Source organism: Uloborus diversus, chromosome 8 (assembly GCF_026930045.1).
Source record: "Uloborus diversus isolate 005 chromosome 8, Udiv.v.3.1, whole genome shotgun sequence".
NCBI lineage: Eukaryota > Metazoa > Arthropoda > Arachnida > Araneae > Uloboridae > Uloborus > Uloborus diversus.
This window is the reverse complement of record NC_072738.1, coordinates 106014380-106041938: the sequence shown is the minus strand read 5'-3', so window position 1 is coordinate 106041938 and position 27559 is coordinate 106014380. Positions and strand designations below refer to the sequence as shown.

Genomic DNA, 27559 nt, shown 5'->3' with positions numbered 1-27559 from the left:
TTGAGTTGGAGACGAGGTACAAATTTCTGATGTTTCACGAAAACACGAAACATACCAGTTACAAGATAAATTTTGTCTGGGAAAACAAGCACACTTGGCTGATATTTTTAAGAATCTTAACGAACTGAATAGAAGAATTCAAGGGTGCGGTGAGATTGTTTTTTGTATGGACAAGCTAAGTGGATGAAAATCAAATATTCAGCTATGGAGAGTGGCTCACTGGACTGTCCTAACAAACCAGCTACACACATTTTGAAAGAAAAGCTATTGAATGTGGTGGTAGAACATTTTGCAATGATTTTGAACGAAGTTTAAGCACTGCTTGTAGTTAACCGGAGTAGAACAATACGACTGAGTTCGTGATCCGTTGAAGCTTCAGCAAGAAACCTTCTTTGAAGGTACGAAAAACATTCATATTGACCTCAGGAACGACTGCTCTTTGAAACTGGGGTGCAGCGAAGTGCTTTTGGTCGCTTATTGTGTGTGTGGCTGTGAGTAAAACGATACCTAAAAATCTCTGATCACGCTGTTCACAAGCTGTTGCCCTAACCATTTTAAAGAACATATATTTATGACTTGGGTCTCTTAGCATTGTACTTTTCAAGAACAACTACAAAATAACATATCTATAATAAGGGCTAAAATTTATGATGAACTTTAAATAAATTTCTAAAGAAACTGAAATATGTGTGTGTGTAAAAGATTTAAAATATTTAAGACATTAATTGTAATATCCATATGGTAAAGCTCGTTTTCTCTCTTCCTTGCTTTGACTAGAGAATGATGAGAGCACTGTCCATATTGACATAGGAAGTTTGGTTTAGTGTGCCGCAAGGATTGAGCCAACTATCAAGTGTGCCGTAAAGTAAAAAAGGTTGAGAAGCACTGTTCTAGATGTAATTCTGTTTTGAAAATTAAAAAAACTAAAAAATGTTCAGATGGGTTAATTTTTTTTTGTAGAAAGGTTATTGGGGGTGTTGTTTGTGGAAAAGAAGCAACGATCAGGAGTGGGTCATGGTTTAGTTCTAGCAAGTTGAAAGTAGAGGAGATTTTTTTGATAACATATGAGATTTTAATTGGGACCAAAACTGCTGATATTGAAAGTCAATATTTTTTTTCATCACAAACTTTAGCCGACTGGCGAAATTATATTAAGGAAGAAATATTAAATTACATTGAATTAAAATCCGAACAAATAGGAGGGGGGTTGGGAAAGTTATTGAAGTTGATGAATCTAAATTTGGGAAAAGAAAATATAATCGGAGACAAGCAGTTGAGGGACAATGGGTTTTTGGGGGGGTTGAACGGGGTTCGGGGAAAACTTTTTTGGTTGCTGTTGGGGATAGGGGTAGGGAAACTCTATTTTTGGCAATTAAGCAGTGGATACTACCAGGCACGACGGTGCACTCCGATTGTTGGAGGGCATATGATACATTGGGGGAGGAGGGGTATGAGCATTTAACAGTCAACCATAAACTTAATTTTGTAGATCCAGAAACTAAATGTCACACTAACACAATTGAATCCACATGGAGACACGTTAAAAGTACTCTACCAACATATAATAGATTAGGGGATTTTAAATTTTATTTAGCTTATTATTTATACAAAAAAAATTGTGAATACAAAAATGAGGATATGTTTGTAAAGTTTTTGGAAATAATTCGCGAAATTAATTGGGTGGAGTACAAAATACAAGTAAAATAAGGTTGTTTTTTTTTTGGAATTTTTTTTGTCAAAACAAACATAATTTAAATATTTTTGTAAAGTAATGATAATAAAAAATGGGATAATTTCCCTAAGAGCGGAACATATGTGCACTGCCTCACGTGAGGAAGTAAAAGAAAAGTAAAAAAGGTAAGTGAACATATTTTGAATTATTGTGTTTTTAGTGTGTTTCTGGTAGTTTGTATTTTGGTCTGGTTGGCATTTTTGTAGCACAAAAATGGTGTTAATTTCACATAAAATCTGTGACTTTATTGTATACTGAACGGAGGAGATCTGGGACTTATATCCGACTGTGATGTATATTAAAAGTCGGAGGGATAACGGACCGAGCGGCAGCGAGGTCTCATAGTACTTTCGTAATGAGACCGAGGCAGGGCCGGCGAGCCGAGGTCTCATTACGAAAGTACTATGAGACCGAGGGCTCGTATCCCGGAGAAACAACGGAAAAAAATTAATGCATTAATTTCATTAAATAATTAATGACATAATTTGAATTTTTCCTGTTGGCGCTAAAAAAGCATCGCTAAGAACGATGTATGACATATGACGTCATACATAGTTTTCTTGGCGACGCTTTTTTGGCGCCAACAGGAAAAAGTCGCCAAGAGGGGGGTATATCAGATTTGTTCCCAAAAAATTATAGAATGCATAAATGGGACTTACTTTGGGCATCATATAAAATTCCATTGCCATGGTTACAACATTTAGACCAATCACAGCAGCAATTGCAAGATCAAAATATTTACTTGTGATAATGTTATGAGTGAAAAGGCGAGGTCTTGAATAGTTTATGTAATATGGAGGGCGACGCATTTCTGCAATAAAAGAAGGAGTCATAAATTTAAATTCTGTATCCTTTTTCCTACAAACATTACAAATATAAAGACTATAAACTTCAATGAGACGACATTTTTCTACTGTTCCATTATTGATTATTCTAGACTGATGAGTCCATAACAAAGAGAAAACTGCAGTCGCTGGATGTCATAACCGGGCTGAAAGGATGTTGCATACAGTTTTGTCGCATTGCGTACACCTTCCGGGGAGGGTGAGCATCTCTCACTGGAAGAGGGCTTCTGCTCAGATGTTATCTCTTTGAAGATGAGAGTGCCAACAAACTGGTAGATAAAGTGAATTCATCTCACGAAGGTTGCACTTTAAAGCAGTATTTTGCTTTAATGGGTGTCAGTAAGGATCCAACTTTCTGAGGAAGCCTCTTTCTTGAGGAAGGAAACTTACTCACATCATGTGTGATTTTGAAGTGTTTTTTGCCTAGATAGGTTTGAACACATTAGTCATCAGTTGCTTGAACCATTAGAGATTCATAACATTCCTATTAGGTGTTTGCTGAATTTTGCTCAGCTACTGGTCTCTTTTAAGACTTCTGTTTGGGGAATAGTACAATCAAGGGCGTGCACAAAGGGGTAGAGGGGACACCTGTTGGCCGGGGCCCGAACCTGAGAGGGGACGAGATTTTTAAAATGAGGGGTGCAATATGTGTAAAGACATAGGGGTAAACAATATGGAGGCAGAGGGGGCCCGTAAAAGTCATTTGTGACGGGGTCCAAAACTTCTGTGCACACCCCCGAGTACCATAGACCGCTGGTCGCAGTGATTGGTTCGGTTGAACCCCCCTTTCTTTCTTTTCATTCATTCAGGGGGAAATCTACCAGTCTTCTGTACTTTATCTAACAGTCTGTTATCTCATAAGGGTGAGATAAATTCACTCTATATCTACCAGCTTCCTAGCATTCTCACCCTTATGAGATAACAGTCTGTTATCTCATAAGGGTGAGATAAATTCACTCTATATCTACCAGCTTCATAGCATTCTCAGCTTCATTGAGATAACATCTGCCTCCAATTTGGTTAATCACTATTCCAAACTGAAAAGTTCTAATAGGAACAAAACGGCAGTCTCTGGATGTGATAACCGGGCTGTCTGGTACATTTCATGTCCTACTTATATTTATGTGTAAACCACATATGGGGCAGTGAGAAACTTGAAAATGTCTACTTACATCACTTTGCATCTCACTGCCTCATAAAAACAAGCATATATTTAAAAAACATTTTAAAAGAGTTTCTTCATAACATTTTTATTTTTCGAGCATAAAAGAAAGCACCTACAGTAAAAAATAGCATGCAAGGTAAAATTACATTGAAATTATTAGAAATGCTGTCTTTTTTTTTTCTTTTTTACATACACCATGACTAACAACATAATTCAATACACAGGCAAACTTTTAGCTTAATATTCATGTCATCTTGCACAAAATCAAGACTAATCAAAAGAAACAAAGCATTTCAAAAAAAAAAATTCAAGGTTTTTTTTCTTAATTCATTTTTGCTTACCTAAAATCAATCTCAAGTACAAGAATCACCTTCTATCATTAAAGTGATTCATTTTCCCTTAGTTCTGTTAATTTCCTTGCCTCCTGACTTCATGAGATGCTTCAAGGAATCGCTTGTCAGCAAATATATAATCGGAATTTAATTACTCTTAATTGCTACTCATGTTGGGTACATTAGTTTCCTTGCCAACCATACGGCAAGAAGCTACATCACTTACAGTTTTGCAGTCTAAACAAGTCATTTCCAATTTTGAAGACAAACCTCCTGTCGATTTTTCCTTTAATTCTATTTTGCCATGACATGTTGCACAACAGACTAATTCAGTAATTTTCGAGGAGAACAAAGAAATGTCAGTAATTCTACGTCCATCAAAATTTTCACAGACCTTATCTGAAGTGGCTTTTTGGAATTCTAATTTTTTTCCCATATTAGCACTAGTGCTTTCCACCCTAACTAAACGTTTCCTCCCTTCAACAACTACCCTTTTCACATATTTATTTCCCTGAAATTTTCTCTTTTTAGGTCTTTTACCAGAAGCTCGTTTTGGCGGCATCTTAAAAAATCTACATAAAATACTCAATCCTAACCATAATCCGTACTTTCAAACATAAACAAATACGAACGACTAATTTTGCAACGGTCTATCACCTACGTCACTGAAGTAGGTGGAGCTACGCTGCCATCTGACGATGACGTCGCAATAATGGGTGGAGCTACATTGACCCGCCAGCGGGTTTCATTCTCGAGTTTACGTTCTTTTCTCCATACATCCTTGTTATTATGATAGTAATAATTATTATTATTAAGGATAAAGTGAGGATCAATTTCCTTTTTTCCCAGTGAAAGATATAATTTAATGAATATTGTCGGAAATAACAATATTTGATTTCATTATTTTCAAAAACTTTAAGTTTTTAATTTTTAAAGAAAACTAATTTGGCCTCAAAGTGTTTGCTAAATTTTATAAAAACATTCTATTATATGTTTTTCGTAAAAACAAACAACTTCAAAATATACTCTTTTTAAAGGGGGTGGGGGGAGAGAAGATAATAAAAAAAAATTTAAAAAAAAAACAAATCAGGGAGCTATTAAGGGACACGGAGCCCTTTTACTATAGTGTCTAGAAGCATTATACCTTTACACAATGTATTCAAGCACAGGAACTCTTAAATTACGCAGTTATTTTTATGCGTAGTTTTTTGCTATTGGGTTAACTTTTGGTACATTGAGTAATGAATTAAAAATAAACTAAACTGAAATAAGTAAACAAAAAGTCTAACCATACAAAAAAGTTGTAATTTCTATATCAGAATAATATATTTGTATTTTCAGATAAAAATGTATCTACGTATCTATATATGTAAAACTAGTCGACCCGTGCGGAACTCCGCACTGTGCTTCAAATCGTTTCATAAGGCATTTCGCTCTTTAAGAATTTGAAAGGAAGAACATTATGAAGAAGAACCGAAAAAAAAGTAAGCGCAGAAGAGAAGGCATGTAATTTAAAGACATCAGTAACAAAACCTCGTTAAATACAACGTTGTGATAATTTGATCATAGCTCCCCTTTTAATCGTACATATTTTCAATGCAAACATAAATGTCATTAAAAGTGTGGCTGAGTGGTGACTCGTGAAAAAGCAATAATTGTGCATGTGAAAAAACAGGTTATGGCAAATACAGTCCTGCACATGTCAGCATCTGACGGGAAAAAAAGAAACATTAAAGAGATATTTATTGGCACGTATTCGAATTGGCGCCATTCTGACTAACAGACCGACACCCCAACAAACCTAGCAATTGCGCCTTCCTTTTCGAAAGCTATTCATTGAAGGAATGAGTAGTAAAAAACAGCAAAAAAGCTTTTTGCCAAAAAAAAATAATAATAAGATCATGCATCTGTGTTTTGTCATTAACCAGCATGATACGATTTAAAATTATTCGCAAAGCATGGAATTTGATTAAAGAATGACGAAGATCTCACGTAGCGATTGAAACAAACATTCTATAGAGAAGTAATAAATTTGATTGAAAATAAGTGTTTTTATCTTTGAATATTGAACTATTTCACATAGAAGGTTGCTTTAACCGTTACGGCTTAAATGCCCTCACATGTTTCTCTTTTAATCGAACACTTAAAATTCAAAACCAAAACCAGTTGAACCGAGTCCGTTCTTAAGTGTAATTTTTCGAACGTAGACAAAATGTATTTTTTTTTTCAGCAGAAAGCAGAGGAGTAGAAAATAATTTCTTGCTAATGAAGTAGATAATACTTTTAATGCTTTATATCGTATTCGCGCGAATAAAAAATTAAAGGTTTACTGAGTGAAACTCGTAGTTTTAATCGGGCGTAGTGTTTTTTCATCTGTACAAAAGGTCGAACACTGCTATTAGAAACATCTACATTTTAGCATACAAAAAAAAATGTTTTTTTGCACAAAAAGGATTTCTTTAGGTAAATCTAATACTTTTTTATGCTTACATTATGTTGAGTGGTCTGGATGTAGTCAAAGAACACAGTTCGATTAACAATCAACTTATCCGAATGAAAACTGTAGCCTGCATAAAGGAGTCGAAACACCAAGTAGCATTCCCACTGCATTTTATTAGGTGTGTATGTTATGAGCACATGTAATGCGTAATACTAATATAAATTTGATATTATGTCGGACAGCCCAAGCTTGCCCGAAGTTCAGATAGTTTATAGCCGAACGCTCTACCGAAAAAAACTTATCAATTAAACCGAACAACTAAGTCCAGTGCTGTTAAGCTTTATTAAAATATGAACACACACAAAGGCTATTTTTTTTTTTTTTTTTTTTTTTTTTTTTTGCCGAAAGCGACGTAAAAAATGGAAAACTGCATTAGAACTTTGCTTTAAAAATTGCATAATAACTACAGGCAGCATCAAGGTTTTGAAACAGCAAGAGGCGATTTCGAAAACTTGAATTTTCGACCGTAAGTCTTTTTTTCGTCATTGGACAGCCTGATAAGTTTTAAAATGAGAGGGGATTAATATATAAGATAAGATATTAAAGAAAAATGTTTTTATTTTTGAAAATTTTTACAATTTGTTATCGCAGGCTGCTTAAACTGTTATAACTTAGATGACAGCACGTGTTCATCATTTAACAGCACGGTTAAAATACAAAATAAATTGAACTATGCTCTTTTTTAAGCGTAGCTTTTCGAATGTAGTAAAAATGTGATAAGCTATTTGTTTTTTAGCAAAAAGAAAAAAAATATATATATTTTACCCTTCAAATTGAGGTAGTATTTTATTTATTTGTACAAAGAGTCAAAAACTCATTAGAAGAATATATATTTCAATATACGATTTATTATTTTTTTTCTGAACAAAAAACAATTCTATTGTAGTCTGAAATCTTAAACCTGTTACTTATATTTTCGCTTACATTATGCTTTAATTTTCTTTCCAGAGCCAAAGCTTCAAAAAAAAAAAAAAAAACGTGCAATTTCGAAGTAATTTAGCACAAAATCACTGAATGTTTTCATATCAGCAAGGAGCATTTCCTTCTCATTTATTCTATTCCCTCATAGTTGTTATTCATTTAATTCAGTGTTCATGTAATGCGCGATATTTCTCTAATTTTTTTGTTGCAGATTGTCCGGACGTGGGCCCGAACACGTAATCTCCTGGTTACGAAGAGAACGCTCTGCCGATCAAGCTACTCAGCTCTGTCGGTCATAGCGCAAATTAAAGTTATAAGTTTGACCGAAAACCTTATTCTGGCTCTTTAAAACAGGTTTTTCGGCTAAAAGAAACAATTTTTAGACTTTTGGTCTATTTTTCGTCAGTAGCCAGCACCATAAGCTATAAAATTAGCCGTAAATCAAAGAAATCGATCAAGAATTGAGGGAAATTTGGCGTAGAAACCAAAAACAGGCTACAGAAATAATATATAAGGATGAAAAGTATATACTTATGTTTCTGTCAAAATAAAAACCCATGATGAAATAAACAAAAACCTTTGAGCCGAGAACAGGAAATAAAGAACTTTATTGTAGCACAAAATATTTACTGGATATCTTTACATCCACAAATCTCAATGTTGCATTGAAAAATGGGTAGTTGAAACCCCGTATCACGTGTCTGCAGTAATCTGTATATTTGTGCTACAAAACCTTGGTTATTTACAGTTAAATAACCCTTATTATAGCAAAATATCACACAACATCATTATATCCTTACAACAGCATGAATAATAGCACACTCACCTGTGTTTGAGAATTGTTATGAATAAAAAATAGAAATTATCATATTTTTTGAACAATTTACATGTAATCCATTTTGCAAAAGTATATTTTTGCACACATAAATTAAAAATGCTTAATGATGTTAAGTATAAATACCTTCGTGTATAAAAGGTAAAATAAGAAATAACAACGTCAAATAGCACAAGTTGCAGAATACTGCCGACACGCGTTTCGGCGTTAGAAGGAACGTCTTTTTCAATGCAAAAGAAATCAGCTTATGGATGTTGTCGCCTCATTAGGCAGCTAATCACCGTGCTTTTAAAAATTTGAATATCAAAAAAATTTGGGGTCAGCCCTCGCACACAGCATTTTATCCTAACGGCATCAAAGACAGCCCAAAATCCGTTTTTGAAATTTAAATTTCAAAAGCTTTCGGAGGAGGACTTCCGAAGCTCCCTCCCGTTTTCACTAAAGCTACCACAAAGATCTTAAAATTACGCTGTTGGAAATTTCCGATGGGAGTTCAAGACTAAAAACTGATATCAGTTACAGAAAAAGATTTCTTGAAGATGTTGAAGCTCCAAACCCCAATCCACTCATTCTTCCATCGTTAAAAACTCAAGTCCCTGTTTAAAAGGTCAAAACATTTTTGGGCCTCAAATTCTCAAAAAAATCTGGAGAAGTTTCATTTGTGTCTTCAATTTTGATGTTGTTAGATCCGCTAGGGTATCCTCCGACTAACGTAAGTAAAGATAGCTTCAACTGTTAAAAAATTGGCAGTACCTAAGAGCCCCTGAACCTCCCTCCATTTCCAAACTCACTATGTTAAAATTCCGCTTTTGGAAAATTCTGCCGAAGAATCCCTAAACTCTCTTTTCCTAAGCCTAAAATTGACTTTTTCGAAAAAAAATCCCATACTTCGTTCCTCTCTGGTTACAAAACGTGGCCTAAAATTGCGTTTAAGACTTATATATTGAAAAATTTCCGGAGGAGAGCAGCCCCCCTTACTCCATCCAAAAGAATCTAAAACTGCGCATTAAAGACATCAATTTCCAAAATTTTCCAAAAGAGGTAACCGACATCTCCTTCCGCAAAGTTAGCAATAATTGCTTAGGTTTTTCACGTCAATTTTTAAACTTTGTCCGGGGTAGATTGCTCAATCGTGACTTTCGATACCTGATCCCTCTGCTGTAACTAAACAAGGATTAAAATTGAACATTAAGAATTTATCAATATTAAACTTATGTTACACGATTGATAAATTCACCCGTTTTCCCTTTTTAGCCTACTTTCCCAGTAAAAGTCAGAAAAAGAAGAAAAAAGCATGAAAGAAGGCTTAATGCATCTTAAAAATATCGTGAAAAACAAAAAAAAGTCAAAAATAAATAAAATAATTAAATAAATATTGAAAAATTAAAAATTGGAAAGTAGGGTATTGAGATGGGGAAAAATGTCTGTCGGTCTGTCTGTCTGTCGGTCTGTCTGTCTGTCGGTCCGTCTGTCTGTCTGTCTGTCGGTCTGTCTGTCTGTCTGTCTGTCGGTCTGTCTGTCTGTCCCCCCCTAATAACTTTTGAATGAATAGTCCGATTCGAACAAACTTTTTTTTGTTCGAAAGATCTCGGCAAGGACACCTCATTCCCATACATCACTTTTTGATTTGAACTATTTTTTGTTCAATTTTGAACAGTTCAAAAAAACTTAACATTAGCGCCTACGGGGAAATTCAAAGCAATTCCGAACTGTGAGGCGAATTTGCTTCAAACAAGCTTTGTCGGAAAAAGTTTTTGATGAAAAACTTGTATATAAAATATCTTTTTGATTTGAACAATTTTCCGTTTAATTTTGAACAGTTCAAATCCCTTAACAATAGTGCCTACGGGGAAACTGAAAGTCAATGAAGATTCCCTACTTGAAGGCGGATTTACTTCAAACAAATTTTGTTGGAAATAACTCTTGACGTCAAACTCCAGACTTCGACTCCGAGAATTTAGGGGCACTTGACTCCGACTCCGACTCCTGTGCCCGACAATGAATCGGACTCCGACTCCCCGACTTTGACTCTGACTTCGTAGTTTTGGCAAAAATTTATACACGGTGGACAAATGACTGACTCCGATTCTTAAATATTCGACTCCGACTCCTTTATCTCAAAATGAGATTGACTCCGACTCCGCAGCTATGGTTGTAACTGTGAAATAATTATTGTTGATATGACTTGTTTTTATTTTTACGCTAAAGTTTCAATTTAGGTACTCAGTTTTTGGCAAATAAACTCGAAGTCATTTATGTTTCTACATAAAGATATGCGCAGACGATTTTTTTTTTGACAAAGAAAATTATTTTTTTAAGTTGACATTTTATTGTTTTTTTTTTTTTTTGTTTTGGTAAGTGCATTAATTCATTTAAAAAAAATGTTTTTTGGCAACAGGGGAAAAGAAACGATTTTTTTTTTGATATGATGTATTTATTTTAATGAGCTGATTAATTTTAATTATTATTTTCTCGTTTTGAAAGCTGTTAAAGATTTTTTTTTAATGGAAAAAAGTGTATTAGCTGCTTTGTTTAAAAGTTGCTGCTTTTTTTTTTTTTTTTTTTTTTTTTTACGCATAAAATTTTTTTAGATGAGTGGGGTTATTTTATTCCTAGAAATCAGCTTAAAGTATTTTTAAAATATGTTTGAAAAAATTTGCGATTTTAGCTATTTTTGAGAATATTGATCAGGTACTAGAAAGTAGTATGAGTATACGGGAAAGTAGGCTCATCTAGTTCTAGACAGAACTTCTTGTTTAAATTAAAACTTCACACATAAAATTCAAAAAAAAAAAAAAAAAAAAAAAAGAGTAGAAGCAGCAGTGTTTTAAGTTTTCAGAAAAATCCGATCTGGCTACTGCGCAAAAATAAAATGTACTCTCCACTACTCTCCATTAACTAGAAGTTCTAGGACTCAAATTGCTGAAAACAGCATGGCAAATACAATTATATTTAAATGATATATTTATAACTAAAATTCTGCAATAAATAAAACTAGACATTTAGTTGCATATGAGTGTTGAAAGTCTAGAAAATGGATTGGGATAAAAGGTTTATAATATAAATATAGGAGATTCTTGTTGCAATTCAGTTTTCTTTTTTAGTTTGTTCGAATTTCCTTTTCTTTCTTTTTTTTTTTTTTTTTTTTTGTCTCGAACAGCAGAAACCAACGCTACGACCTTGGTTCGGACTTAACTAAACTTTAGTACTAAACTAGATTATTTCAACAGTAGTAACAAGATAACTTAACTTCCCCTTGAATCTCAAGGGCCAACTTAAAAAAAAAGGAATAAACAATGATCATAACATTATTTTTTACTAAAAAAAAAAAAATCATTTTATACAGTCGAACTTGCTTATAACAAGCGTAAAGGGACCGCGATATTTGCTCGTTATAACCGAGTTCTCGTAAAAAACGAGTTCATGAAAAAAATCATAAAAATCCATTATAGTTACTTTGCTTTGAACTGTCTAAATGTATACACAACTTATGTATAATTCTAAAATGTTTCATTACTCCACAAATCAAAGAGAAGTGCTGTCATTTCCTGTTCTTAGGATCGATGATTTGTCACTAACTTTGGTTGACTTTCGAATGTTTAAGAAAATTTACCGAAAAAATGGTTAGCTAAAATTTTATGAATCACAAAACTATTGCTCGGTTTAAGCGGGGTTTGCTCGTTAAGGTGAGCAATGAGCTCATAGAGTTAACATTGTACCAACCAAATATTTCAGATTTCCTCGCTAAATCCGGCTTCTAGTTAAATCAAAGCTCGTAATTAGCGAGTTCGACTGTATTTCATTTGGTTCAAAAGTTGAAACATAGTAAATATTTTTGTTGCTTATTTTTTAACCACGATTATTATTATTATTATTGTTATTATTATTATTATTTTGAAGCATATGGAATCACGTTTTAAAGCAACATGTTCTGCTTGTTTAAAATTTTTGAATGTGTTTGAAAATTAATACATTTCTTGACTTTAATATAATTTAAAATAACAATAATAATAATGTAAAATGGAAGGATAAAATAGATAAAGGCACGTGTTCTGTTATTGCCTGTTTGAATAAGCACTGTAAAAAAAGTTCCGAAACGTTATATAGTATTTCCGTGTCACATTTCGGGATTTCAATGGCTTTTATCCACTTCCTGGAAAAATCATGTATCACTGTCAAAAAGCTTTCTGAATTGCTACAAGTTGCACGAATGCTGACTTCTCACTGGTGTGAAAAATATTTTTAGCTCCCAGTTTAAAAATTAGCTGAGCGGATTTATAAAGCGTATCGGCATCAGTTCAATTACGGTCTGTCTATGCTGATTAAGCTCCTAAAGGGAGCGAATAAATATGGACTACATTGCTTTGCGAGAATTGCAGGCGAGTAAAATTCTCGTTACTTACTTGCAATTCTGGCTTAGTTTTGGTCACGTTTGCTGCTGCTTATGGAACTTTCTTAGTAAATCAGGAGGGAGCCAAACTGTTATATTACACCTACCTATGTTTACTCTAAAGTTCCGGAAACACGCCTAGCTATTAACGGGAAGATATAGCTCCACCCATTCCGATGACATATGTCCACTGCTGAATTAGTCGCTTGTTAAAAACGAAAGTTGAGAGGCTTATTTGCTGAAAGCAGCTGGCAATAATCTTAAAGCTTCAAAAAGGCTCTGCAAGATTGTTCACTTTTTTTCTCCAAAAGAACACAAATCGAAGCAAACCAGTCAAACTAAAGCATAAGCATAGCAAAATAAGGCGTGACCCTCTGAACTTTTAAATTCTTGTTAACATTCTTCTGTTTTACATTCTTGCAATAACTTTGGAAGTTTTTGTTCTGTTGTCAAAAATGCGCAAAACAAAAAACTACATCACATACAACTGGTTCTCTGTTTAACGACTTTCTCTATTTGGAGCAGATTTTTCATGGCCCCGGATGCTCCACTATAGTTTAAGAAGCATTTTATTTCAGGGACGCATTCTACTTAAAAACGAGTTTTTGTCTTGAAAATTGAAAAATTGAGAACCAACTGTATGTTGTTCTTTTTTATTTTTTAATGAAAAATTTGAAGTTTAAAAAACAAGAAAGATTCAATTTCTTACTTCTACGTTTTTTGTCCATTTTCTTGGCACGTTTGGCAGCTCGTCGAGCTTTTTCTTCTAATTCTTGTTCCTTTCTACACCGATGAAAATTTTCTACAACAACACCGACGAACATGTTGAGAACAAAGAAAGCGACAAGGAGCAGGAAAGAAATGAAGTAAAGGAGTCTCCATTCGTTGTAATTTTCGATTGGCTAAAAAAGAACAAAAACAAAAATGGATCCAAATGTTGTTACTTGTGGAGTTTAAGATTCATTGTTACTGAAGTGAGTTTGTTAATTAAAAATACTCTGAGGCAAGTAAAAATAAAATTATAGTATTCGAAACGTACGTTAAATTTTGGTATGCACTTTTAAGCGACAACTATCGAACTCCGCACATCGCATCTATACCTAGCCATTCCCACTACAGTATTACCGAATATATCTAACAGTGGTTTCCAGTAATAAATATGTAATGTTTTTACACTGAGGAAGTGTAATCCTTGATAACAAACGCATTTCTGAAAATGTTCAACGTCGAGTGAATTGAAATGAACATTGTCTAAGAAGATTCTGTGTGAATATGTAATTCAGTCGAACTCACTTATAACAAGCGCGGAGTGTCCGCATTGCTCTTTATATCCGAATGTTCATTAAAAAAAAAGAAAAAAAATAAAAAAAAACTTGATTCGTGGGGTTAAAAATCATAAAAATTCGAACACACACTTGGTTTGTTTATATTTTTACTTTTGCACAGTACCAAAGAAGTTAGTTCATTTGCTTAAATTGTTTCATTAACTCTTTCTTTTGTTATTAATATTCAGTGACTAATGGCTAGAAGAAAAACTTAATTTGTACTCCCGAGCTTACTTCGAAAAGATAGCGAGGCGAGTTTTAGCTGACTTGTGATCGCTAAAGAAATTTTTACAAGTTTATCTGTGCGAAAAAGGAGGAAGTCAATAGAAATTTTATGAATCACAAAATTTTTGCTCGTTATATCCGGGGTTTCCTCAATAAAAGTGAATTATGCTCCAATATGGCGATCATTGTAGTACCAAAAAATCAAGCATTTCTGATTTCCTCTTTAAACCAGGGTTTTCGTTAAAACATAAATCGTTATAAGTAGGTTCGCCTGTAGCACTGTAATCTATTAAATATGCAGTGTGGGATATCGTCTTATGCCTTAAAGAGTAAAAATTTTTGTTTACTACAGGAAGCAACTCCAAAGAGTTAAAACTATATCTTGGTGATTAGGGTACAGTAATAAAATTCGGAAACGTCATTGATTCTTTCCGGGCGCCGTTCCGGAATTTCAGAGGTTTACATCAGCTTTCTGTGAAAAACAAGTGTTTTTGCAAAAAAAATTTATGAATCGCTGCAAAGTTTCATGAATACTTATTTCCCAGGGTTGTGAAAGCATTATCAGCTACCAGTGTAAATATATTTTCAGCTTCTTTATTAGGTGTTTCGCCTTCATCTCAATTGCGGTCCTTACAGTTCGGCTAAGTCCCAGCTAAGCACGAAAAATAGTCTCTGAATTCTGTAACAAGGCAGGAGTTGCAAACAATTGTAAGTTGTTCGATATTTGCTTGCTGTTCCGCCTCAGCTTCGGACATTTGCTTCTGGAGCATTTCCAGTTTTTAAAAGAATAGTGTCAAGCTATTGCTTAAACATATGCAAGTTTTCGATGAATAAGTTTCCGGAAACATGCGAGATTTTAATAGGAAGATTTCTGAATTCTTCAGTAAGATTCCAGGTTAATTTCAAGAAGGTTACCAACTTTCATCGGGAAATTTTTCTGTTTATTGCCAGATATGTAACTAACAGAAATTAGGAGCATTGGCTGCCAATTCATTTGCAGGAGAGTTTCGGCACTTTTGTACAACGAATATGAATGCATATCGATGGAACATTGACGTAACTGCAAAATTAATTGAAAATGAGTTATTGTTGTCACTGGGTCCAAAGGTGGTCACTCCATACGAAGGAACACTGACAGATTTCCTTTTCAACTTTTAGCCACCAGGGCAATAACTCAACTATGTTTCAGGTTGTTTCATATATGCTGCCGCGCTAAGCGCAAAAGTCGTGTCTCCAACCGAGACCTCAGAAATTGCCGTTTAAGTTTTGCGCCTTCATGCACTTGATTCAGATGCAACTATTTCAGACTTTTTAAAAAATATTTCCCATCAGCATATGACTATAAAACATTGTATTTAGTTGCAATATGCGACAAAGAACCACCTGGTGACTGAAACTCAATTTTGATAAAAAGTGCAGATATGATTTTTGTGCTTAGCACAGCAGTATATTTAGTTCGATAGTAAAATTACACTTTTTGTATTTGCGTCAGTGTTCCACTGGAACAGCGATATCAAGTCTGAAGATGGAATCTGTTCATTCTTTCCTTGTTGTCACAAAATCGACAGAAAGAGTCCCGAAACATGAAGAACTTCCGTTGGGAAGCTTTCTGAATTCTTCAGAAAGATTACAGGTTAATTTCAGGACGATTACTGACCTTTAGCGGGATATTTTCCAGTTTTTTTTCTAAATATGTTACTGGCCGAAATTAGGCACATTAGCTACCCATCTTTTAAAAGGAACGTTTCGGGATTTTTTTTACAGCTTAGGGTAAGATACGCAAACAGTTTCGATGTATTTCCTGATATTTCATTACACCAACTTTCTCCCCCCCCCCCCTTTTTTTAATATGATTTATTTCATTTGCTTATTTTTGTTACTATTTCAGTTTTGACCATTTTGGGTAGAAAACTTCCTTTTGAGCGAGTAGAACAAAATTAAGTAGAACAGATTCGTTTAGCAATTAAAGAGAAGTGCTTATCATACTGCTGGACCGTTAACCCCATAGTGTAGTCAGTACAAAGCGTTGTGTTATGATTTGTGGACTTTTGAACTGTAGAATATAGGAGAAATAATAGTTGGATTCATTATAGCACATTGAATGTTTATTAAATAAAATTGTACATACACAATTCTAACCTAAGTTTAGATATTTAGTCAGGAGTTAAACATTAATACTCAAAACGTTAAGGATTTCAAAAATTAAATACATCATAATTCTGCTCTCCAAAGAAATTAAATTTTAATCTACTGGTTTAAATTAAGTAGTGGGAAGTGGGAGCTAGTATAGTACGTACCAAGATTTTGGTCCTTTCTCCATTAAGTAATCCAAAAGCACTCGCGGGAGCGCGTTTCTAATATAACTCCGGACAAAACGTCTCGGAGAAACACAGAGCTCGGGAAAGCTCTTCTGCCCTCAAAACTCTATCTTCTCTTCTCTCGAAAAATCTCAACTCCCCGTTTTATACCGGGAGATGCAGCTCCCTGATCGGGACACATTCTCTGAGGATCATAGTTCAAACATCTGGAGATCCAGCTTCCAGGAAAACCCTATGCTTTATGGGATACGGAGTGTCGCAAAGTGTCGGAATGGAATTTTGTTATTCCCAAGTCTTCTATTTTATGGGCTCGAAAATGTCAGAACTTCAGAAGTTATATCCTGCAGCTGTGACTCGGGGACGGGAAAATGTTTGAAATCTCCGAAAGAAGCTAACCCCTTTTGACCCAATGCGGGTGTCACAGAAAATTCCAAGTGTCGCTTACTCAAAACAAGCGGAGGGAAACTTTCCCGCCAAAATGTATTTACTTCTAACTCTCTATTTTATGAGATGCAACTGTTAGCAGAATGGGGGAGGATGTCCCTTTTCAGGCATGTGGAGCAGAAGGTCAAAATCGGGCCCCACAATACCCTTGAATTTCCAGAAACTATGAAAAACAGACTTCGCACAACAACTCAATTCATAGAGTAAGAACATGGCTTTATTTTGCTTACTTCTTTAACTTTTTTCTATTTTTTAGATCAATGGCATGGTTTTTTGCAGGGCTTCCAGAAAGAAGCATTGTTATTTGAGCATAAGGTTTTACATGTGCAATAATGATATTGGTTAACTTATAAAAATGTTTATATAAACGTATAATATAAAAGAAGGATGGTAAGAAGTATACCTGTTGATCAACACCAACTGCATCAAGTCCTGTATACATTATATTGACCCAACCGTCCTTTGATGACAGTACAAAGAGTGACATCAGAGCCTAAAAGTTTAAGCGAAACACAAAAGGAACTTAGACATGCTATTTTGTTAAATTAGACAGGAAAAATGTAATTAAATTATTTTAATTGGTTTTCCAGCTAATTTCACTTCATGATACTATATATCCTAAAAAGTGATGTTTGTTAGAAAAATAAAGCAGTTTAATTTAAACAGTAGAACTATTTGTCTTCGGTTGCTCTTTAAATTTTACATTTAAGAAGAAAGAGTAAAATGTAGAAGGTAATGTATTACAAATACAGTGTGCACTGAAGTGAATCAGTTCTTCTTGAAAGGGCAAGTCAACTTATTGCGTATAAAATGAGGAAACGACTTGCGCCCTTTTGACAAAAAACGATTCGACTACACTAGCTGTTTTCAATATTTACAGCAAAAAAAAAAAGTTAAAAAAAAAAAAAGAACAAATAAACATTTTTTGGAGAAAATTCATGAAACAAAAGAGCTCCTGATTTCATCTCAAAATATTTCCAGTAGATGGCGCTGTAGATAGCAAGTCCAAATATCACAGGAAACAATTGAAATTACCACACAATTTTTGAATAGTTTTAACAAATAAAGTAACATTATAATATTTTCATAATACCCACTGTCGGTTCAAAATGTTATTCATTAAAAAGTTCGAAAAATTGTGATTTTTAGTTGATTTTTCAGATTTATGAGCTTACTGTCTTCAGCGCCATCTATTGAAAAAAGTCTGAACTTAAATAAGGAATTTTGGAAGGAATAAAACTTATGCCACTTCATGTGAATGTTCTGCAAGAATAGTGTTTACCATAAACCGTTTTCCCGTTACAAATTTTGGAAAACCTTTGGTCTATTTTAACAAACCCTGAATAATTAAATGTTTCTCGGAGTATTCATCATTTGGATCATGTCGGAATCTTCTTTGACCATTTTAAATAAATTATGTGAAAGTTCAATACACTTACTGAGTTTAATATGAAGCAAGTGGGACGGCAAATACACCAAAATAATTAAGACTTAAATAATATGGAAAAGTTTGTGCCTTTATAAAATTATACATCGTATATTTCATACTTAAAGAAGCACAGAAAACTATTCCCTGAAGTAGAAATTCAAACGTAATATTTTCATGCCACATTGTATACTATCATAAATTTTAAAACTTAAAGTGAAACCCAAGTGCTGCGAAATTGCAAATGTATGCAAATGTATTTGCTACTTTTCTAAAAGCAATGACTATCGACAAACAGTTTTTGTATAGAAATTATAAAAAACTGAAGGACTTCTGCAAGAAGTGTTATTTCATCTTACATAGTAGCTTCACTATACGCGGATGATGAGGGGGAGGGGGGGTGGCGGTCTGCCCGATAACATCTTATAACATAATGAAGTTTATAAAAATTGCGAATATATTAATTTTGAAAATTTTCTCTCTTACATTTCAAAATGTATTTAATCTCTCGAATTTCAAAGAAAAAAGTGCGCAATATAGAGTAGAGAGAGTGGTTATATAAGCGTCTAAGGCAAATTTTGCTTAAAATGTATTCATAAGTTATATTTGTCTTTTAATTTAAACTTTAGTTACACCACAAGAATAAAAATGAATTGTTTCTGAAAATTCTGCAAAATTCCTGTTTACAAAACACATTTAATGTTTTTTTTTTTTTGGCTGGGAGGGGGGGGGGGGAGACACACCACAAATTACCACCTCGGAGAAGGGCCACAGTTGAAAAATGACTTTAAACATTTGTTGAAAAACTTTCTACTGCGTAGCTCTTTTCTGCATCTTACGATTCTATAACTTCCGATTATATACTCACTTGTCCTAAGTTGTCAAAATTGTACTTTCTGTTCTGCCAAACATTCCTGGGATCTTGGAGACACTCAGATTTGTTCCGAACCCGGGAAGCTGTGGGACCCTCGCAGTAGTACATGCTTCCTTTGAAGAGCTGGAAAAAAAAGTATCGTAAGTTTTTGTTGCCTCAAAGAGAATACAGTGACTTTTAAAATCTCCCTCTGTGGTAATCTAGTGAGAAACTGAATTTCTCGTCGATTTCCGAGATTAATTTATTTTAGCCACGTTCTACGCACAACGGTAGTTTTTACCAAATTGTTCTGGCTACGTCCTAGTAATAAAGTCACACAACGACAAAGATATTAGAATTTTTTCAAAAATTTTATTATTATTATTATTTATTTATTTTTGTTGTTGTAGGGAGGGGGTTGTTGGGGGTTGCTGTAGCAGGAAAGAATTGTGAGCATTATAAAATAAAACTCTCCAAACAACTATCGACTCATTTCGATAAAAATATGCTATCATGTTCGGCGCCCCCTTTTTGGAAACAAACTACACCGTAAAAAAATGCCGAAACTTTACTGGTTATTTCCGTGGAACGTTTCGGAATTTTCACCTATTTCCCTGCAAAATCGAGTATCTTCGCAAAAAAGTTTCCTAAATTGCTAAAAAATACACGAATGCAGACTTTTCATTGGTGTGAAAAATGTTTTTTGCTACCAGTTTAAAGGTTGACTGAGCGTGTTAATTAATTGTATCGGCTTTAGTTTAAGTACGGCTCGTCTGGAATTGACTAAGCTCCCAATGGGAGCAAATAAGTCATGGCTGCAGGAATTGCAGGCAAGGAGTATGTTTGGTTCTTGCTTGCAATTATTCCTGTAGCTGTGGCCATGGTTGCGTCAACGCTTCTGGAGGTTCATTGGTAAGCTAGGAAAGTTCTAATCGAATACCTGAAACCTATTCAATTTTTGTAGAAAGTTCACGACTGACTTTAACAGGGGAGATTTCCCAGTATTTCAGGAAGGTTACTCACTTTTATCGGAAAACGTTCGTGGTTTTTGTAAGATACGTTATTGGTTGAAATTGGACACATCAGCTGCCTATTATTTTCCAGGAACGTCTCTGAATCGTTTTTACAGTGTATGTTTAGGAATATTGTAGTACGTTTTTTTGATGTAGGTTTAGTAAAAATTATTAATTATCTAGCATTTTTAGAAGTAAGTAAAATCGTGCCAAGCAGTATTTCTGATTTCGTCGTTAAATCAGGACTTGTTGTTAGCGAGATCGACAATATTAACATTTTTGAAATGAATGAATTGACTTACTTGCACCCCTAAAATGCCGAAGATGATGAAAAATGTACAACAGATGAGGACAATGTTTCCGATGGGGCGAAGTGATGATAACAATGTCTGTACTACAAGTTTCAGACCAGGAGCTCTGTTGATTACCCTGTAAAAATATATAAATTAGCATATAAAAATGACTTTTTGTTACCTTATATTCTCAAAATATACCATTTGTTTTTGACTCTTATCTTCTAAAATTTAAACAATGAATGTTTTTACCTGATTATAAAGATGCACAGTAGGGGAGATCAGGTCCAGTTGGTACAGGGTTTAAACTGATACAAGGGCTCGAATTTTAGAATGTGTATATGCCCAAAGAGGGGATTTTATGAAGAAGCAACCAACTTACATATTTATTCGACATACGTAAGTGTATCTTTTTTTTCTTGTTTTCTGTGTAAGAGTTATTCGTAAAATAGTGTTTTTTCCGTGAACAAAGGTAAATTTTTACTTCTAGCTTTCAACTGTAATAATAGGTTTAAGTAATTATATCAGATTAAGCAAGATACTACTGTGGTTCTTGAATAGGAAGCATGATTTTACATAACAGAAACTGCTTATATTCAAATGCTGTTTTTTTCACGATTTTTGAATAAACATGTTTGATTCAAGTTCGCGCTTGGGTCAAGTTGATACCGTGTAATAATTTAACCCACAAATTAAAAAAAAAATTTCATGTTCCAAAAAATTCTTAAAAATGCCCCCCCCCCCCCCCCCAAAAAAAAAGAAAAAAAAAACCTCAAATGAAGGGCCTAATGAAATATTTGAAAGAGCGTAATTTAAAAAAGATGGTCATACTTGTGATTGTATGAACTGTAGAGTACATTTACGTTTTTTAACTATCTCGAATTAATACTTCAAACATCTTGAGAAAATTTTCTTTAAAAATAACTCGTAAAAGCTTCATTTCTTTTCTTATTACGTCAGCATAACAGTTTATTCATTAGGGTATCAACTTGACCCACGTTGACACACTTCAAAAATTTTTTAAAGATATTTTAATATGAAGAAAAATTATTTCCACAAAGGTTTTGAGATGATTATTTGATGAAAAAAATATAATAGCATTACATGGAATTTTATTTTGGTTTGTAGCATTCATGATAAAAATTAGAAAAATCAAAATGCAAAATGTATCAACTGTACCCATTATCCCCAATGTTAAATTAGATCTAATTCGTACTCTCTTTCTTAAATTCAGGTTTTTCTTACAAAGTATATTTATATAATATTTATATGAGTGATTAAGATAAATATTTTTTTAAGAAAATGGCACTGCGAAGCAAATTGCGACGATCAGGGATACTTCTATCTCCATGAAAAATGTACTGAGCGCAACTGATGCTCTTAAAAATAAGAAATAAGTTTAATAATATATTTTTGCACGTTGATGGGCTGCTTTTTTGTCGCAGTTTCAATTCAGTTCATTTTGATCCATGCAATCCATTTCTAACGTTCGTCAATTTTAATGCTGTGAGAAACTGCATTTCAATTTTTATTAATAACTTTTTTCTGTATCGTAAAAAATAATCCTAAAACATAATAGGAATCTGAAATTTTCTCAACTTTTCAAGATTAAAAATATAATTTGTAGTGTTGTTGGAATGTTAGGTGAAAAAGTTTAAATTTCTTCTGTAGGGCGCTAATGATGAAATTTTTTGATTTGCTAAAAAGTGCCCTTCAAAAAGTAGAATTAAAAGTTATTATTTTGTCAAGTTCTTCGCCAAGAGCTCATATATCAAAATTTGTCGCAAATTTGTCTTTAAAATCAGTTATGTGATTCAGGGGTGCTCACTCCCCTAAGACCAAGGGCGCACCCCCTACATATCGCGAAGATCCCCCCCCAAAAGCAAGAGCCCTCCAAAAAAGTGAAAATACCCCTCAAAACACCCCCCCCCCCAAAATTTGGCGCAGTCTGCGCCAAATTCCCCCCCCCCCCCCCCAAATGAACTGTTCAAGATTGAGGTAAGAATATATCAAAACAAAAAATAAATATGGGAATGAGATGTCATAGTCGAGGTCTTTCGAGGGGGGAAAAAAACAATATTTGCTCGAATCTGACTGTTCCCTCAAAAGTTATTAGACAGACAGAACGATGGACTGACAGACACATTTTCCAATATCGGAACCCAACTTTCAAATTCTTCAATTCAACTTGATTTGTTTTTCAATAATCTTTTAACTATTTTTCGACTTTTAACGGTAGTTTTGCAACAGATTAAGTTTACTTTATGAATTTCTTTGTTTTTTAGAAAATTTGAACGGATAAAAGGCTTAAAAAGCATATTTTCACTTAAAGCTAGCATATTACGTGAAATATTACGCCACAAAGCTGTCTTATCGTTCAATAAATAACTAGTTCTCATTGTTTCTGCTTTTAAAGAGGAACATTCCTTTTAAAGATTTCTCCAAATCCTTTATTCTCTCTACAGTACCTATTTACTTTCAGAAACTTCAGCGCAGTTCAGCTTTGCCTTGCTAAAGATGAATAATTACAACATGAATAATTAATCTTTCTAATTATCAAGCACCGTGAATACATTTATCATGTGTGAAAAGTGTAGCCGAAAGTTTCCCGTCATGGGGAAAGTTGTCACTCGTAAGGGAAACGTTCTGTTCAAAATCTCTCAATTCTTTGAGGTAAATGAGTCGCGAGAGAATGTAAAAGGTTCCAATAGAGTCTCATTAGAATCCCTGGGGAATTTTCGAAAGTAGTATTCGAACTAAAATCTCGGGAGAAGAATTACTACTCGAGATAAATTCTATGTCAAACGATTCAAGATAATGGTTTGGAAGTGTGTCAAGTACATTTTTATAATTTTTTTTAAAGTTCTTTTTTTTAAATCTTTTAAATATCTTAAATTATAATATTGTTGAAATTAAGGTTGTAATTTTTTTCAGAACCCAGTATCCAACATTTTTAGCAGCAAATATTTGATCAATTCTAAAAATTTGTTTGATGTTCAAAACAGTTTAAAAAAATCTCAACCGTCGAATGCTATTTTAAATTTTAAGTGAAATAATAGGCGCTCAGATTAGCGGAATGTCTTTGATTCTGAACTTCAAGCGCTTTTACGATGGTTTATATTATGTTTGATGCGGGATAAATGCTGATTTGGTTTCCGATGAAAACAAAGCATTATTTCAAAAAAAAAAAAAAAAAAATCTAGCATTTCCTATTGTTAGCACGGTATCCAAACGGCGTTTCTTCAAATGTCCCAAAATCTCAAAAACCTATAGATACTGCGATAAATTTTTTCTCGATCTTATGCATTTTTGAAAATGAAATTGCGCTTAAGTGTTTATTTACTAGTCGTTACAGTACTACTTAGCTCTAAAAATTTGCGGTTTTTTTTAGCGACTGAAATGTTGGCATTTAATTGTTTTATTAATTAATAAGATATCTTTCACATTTTTGTAAATTTTGTTTTTGATTCAGAAGATAAAGAATGTTAGACTGACTGTTTTCAAAAAAATTTAACAGGAAAACGGTTAATGATAAAAAAAAATAACTCCCACAGAAAATTCATATTGTGGACTGTAAGTTTTTTTTCTACCCCGAGTTGCAAATTTTAGTTCAAAAATGTTCCAATAGATGGCGCTTAAGATAGTAAGCCTTTTAAATCAAGGAAGGATAGAAAATTACATCACACTTTTCAAAAAAATGTTTTTAATGAACAAAATGACATAACTTTTTTTCAATTTTTCAAAATTTGTCTACAATCACAAGTCGCAATCGGAGAAAAATTCGGTGAATTTAAATTATTCCTTTTTGATTTACGTACTTACGATCTGAAGCGCCATCTGTTGAAAAAATTTTAAACTATAATTTAGAGCTCATGGAAGGAAAAATTTACGGCCCATCACATGACTTTTCTGCAAGAATTTGAACTTTATCATTAACTGTTCTCCTGTTATAAATTTTTGGAAATAGACAGTCTATTTCAGGACACTCTGTCTGTAATGTACAGCATGCAGTACAAGCGAAACACGAATATTTTGCCCCCGTTTACCCGAAATGTATAAGCGCAGATGAAGATGAATCATACATTATATGAATATCAAATCTGTATTTTTAAAATCAGATAATACTTCGTTATCATTTCCGGAGAGTATAAAACAAGCTTTTATATTTTATTTTGCTAGGGCGCTCCTCCCTTAGAGCAGGAATTAAAATGGAGGGAACAAGTCCAATCATTGTCTTAGAGGATTTAATTTTTCATCATTTACGAGAAATTTCGGTTTAAAAATTTAATTCTCAAGAAACTAATTCAAAATTTGAAATAAAATACCCCAAGCGTTAATTCCCAGGACTGGAAGTAATTTTTGTACAAAATTTCAAGATTTTTGGTGCTTTGAAGTCTTCTGGACGCAGATTCGCCACAGACAGAAATTCGCAATTTCTTTGACGTTACTTTTTTTAATATATCGAGTATATTATTTCTCCTCTTGTAAATAGAAAATTTCGACCTATTATGAAATCTAAATTTGGCTCGTACACCTTAAAATTTTGTAGTAAAACCAAAATAACGCAAAACTGAATTCGAATATGAAGTCCAATTTTTTTTCACTCCATACCTATGCCATTCTGAATAAAACCTAGTAGTTTTTTTCAAAATATTGCGAGATTTTATTTTTGAAATTTGTCAAAAAGCGAAGAGGAAGAGAAAAAATACGCCACAAAAGTCATCGTACACTGAAATATTTTCAAATAAATTTTATGATTAAAATTATCATATGTCGTTTTTTTCATTATTCTTGCATTGTGTTGAACCTTAAAAGTCATTTGGCTTTAATTTTTCGTTTATTTATTCCTTAATATTGGGCTTATTACTTTAAAATGGCTGGTATTCGTAAAAAACCCACAAACACCATTCGAAATTTGAATTTTTTCCTCACAGTAGAGGTAAATTGGTTTGAAAAATCTCTAAATTAGGTAATTTATACCATTCTATAGGGAAGTGCTTGATATAAATGCTTTAAAGACAAGAATCGGATCGAAAACCAGGTAAGAAAAGGTCAACTGGAAAAGTTAACATTGCGTGATCGGAGGTTTACAGTTAAAAAAAATATGAAAAATACACATTTGAGTGCTGAAAAAGTTTCTGCAGAATTGAATGAAACATTTTACGTTTAATTTTCCCCTAAAACTCTTCGCCTAGTTCTCTGATAAGCTGGAATATCTAGGACCTCTTCCTGCAGAAATTTTCTTGTTCGTGCGAAAAAACAGTAAGTTTACGCTTTCCGTCGTAATATCAATGATAAATAAGCTCAAAACGTTTTGGAAACAACGTCTTACTTATAGATGAAAATAATTTCAGAATTTTGGGTTAAATTGTTGTATAATTGAAAACAGAAGAAAAAATGAGGAATTTAATCTTAAGAACTTAGTTGGATCAGTTAATCAGGACGGTGAACACTGTTAAAACTACAGGTTGCGTTTGGCACCTTTCAGTGGTGAAAACGCTTGTTCACCAGCGACACCCGATAGAGAGCCGAAATTGCACCCTTAGCAAGGGTGAAAAACTGGCTCCCTTCACCCAACGTGCACCGTAGGTGAAAGATGTACTCTAGGTGAGAAAAATGGCACCTTTATTGCTTCCTAGAGAGATCCCCCCCCCCCGTGTTCGTGTTTTTTAATACAATTGTGTTTTATTTATTTTGATTTATATATACGAAGGCATTTGATCACATTTCAACTTTCGAACATAGTTTAGAAGTGTTCATGACTTTAATTTGTCTGTTCGTGCTCTAACTTTCTTATATTCACACTTGGATTGCTCAGTAATGAATATGTTGTTGACAACTTTTACTGCATGATCCGTACTGGAAATGAACAGGGAAGGTAGTTGTCAATCATTTGTCGGAACAACTAGAAATATTAGGTAACATTAGATTAGAATCATGGGAAAATAAAAAGCGTTCATAAACGTTTAAAATTTTAATCGAGCGTAACCATATCAATACTTAGTATAAGATTCGATATTTGAGTATCCTTATGCGTACAAGATAAATACTGATATAAAAGCCCTTCTTTCCAATGTCAAGTTTTCCGTCAGATTAAAAATAAAAACGAGTAGATAACTACATTCGCTTCATGCAATAACGCCTAAGAAAGATACGTTAACCAAAACACGATGTGAAACTCATGAGTCAAACGCTGAGTGAGAAAGATTTCTTTTCAGGCGGTTTTTTTTTTTTCCTCCGCCTTTGCTGCTTTGTTCGTGGTATTTCATCTGAGAAGAAATAGATATTGGTATAATTGGCTGCTCACGTCGATGCATTTTTATTCCGGAATTAGCAATTCAATTATCAGCTGATTTAAACGTTTTTATTTTTAATGTTGTTGTTGTTCAAGATAGTACTGATAAATAGTTTTAGGTAACAGTTTTGCAGGATATAAATAGCAAGATATTAAATATTTAATAAGGTAAACGGAACAATAAGCAGTTATCAACATACTTTAAACACTTTAAATATGTTCGAAAGCTCTAAGTGCTACAATATGATCAAATGCCTTTACTTACGCGATATTTCGAAGATTAATCCACGAAATTTTCAATTTTGTACTTCATTCAATGTGAAAGCAAATTTCGTTGCAACTTCCTTCGTTCGCCATTCAAACTGAAGTCGTCGTTGGACGATAAGTCAGAGCGCATGCGCAAGGAGTCGCTCTCCTATTGAATCACTTTTGTTAACGTCGTTCACCCACTGAGGAACCAAAAGCACCTTGACGACACTTCCTAGCTTCCGTTTCACCCCGCGGCACTGTTTTTTCACCCTAGGGTGAAATTCTTTACCCCTGTGGCACTCCTGGTTTTAACAGTGAAGGTGTTCTAGTGTGAGGGTGCATTGCAGCATCAGGACTTGGAAATTTGGAATTTTTTGATGAAATAATGAATCATGCTG

The 27559-nt window shown here is 33.7% G+C and overlaps 1 protein-coding gene across 1 annotated transcript in view; it reads right to left on the bottom strand.

Moving 5' to 3' along the window:
* LOC129228527 (voltage-dependent T-type calcium channel subunit alpha-1H-like) overlaps positions 1 to 27559 on the bottom strand; it is a gene marked incomplete at its 5' end in the record, with an annotated part of 211680 nt that overhangs the window by 36195 nt on the left and 147926 nt on the right. Inside the window, 5 exons of the mRNA XM_054863207.1 lie at positions 2392 to 2543; positions 13430 to 13622; positions 17436 to 17525; positions 19327 to 19455; positions 20627 to 20753. Coding sequence (XP_054719182.1) covers positions 2392 to 2543; positions 13430 to 13622; positions 17436 to 17525; positions 19327 to 19455; positions 20627 to 20753 — 691 coding nt within the window. The remainder of the gene's footprint in view (positions 1 to 2391; positions 2544 to 13429; positions 13623 to 17435; positions 17526 to 19326; positions 19456 to 20626; positions 20754 to 27559) is intronic.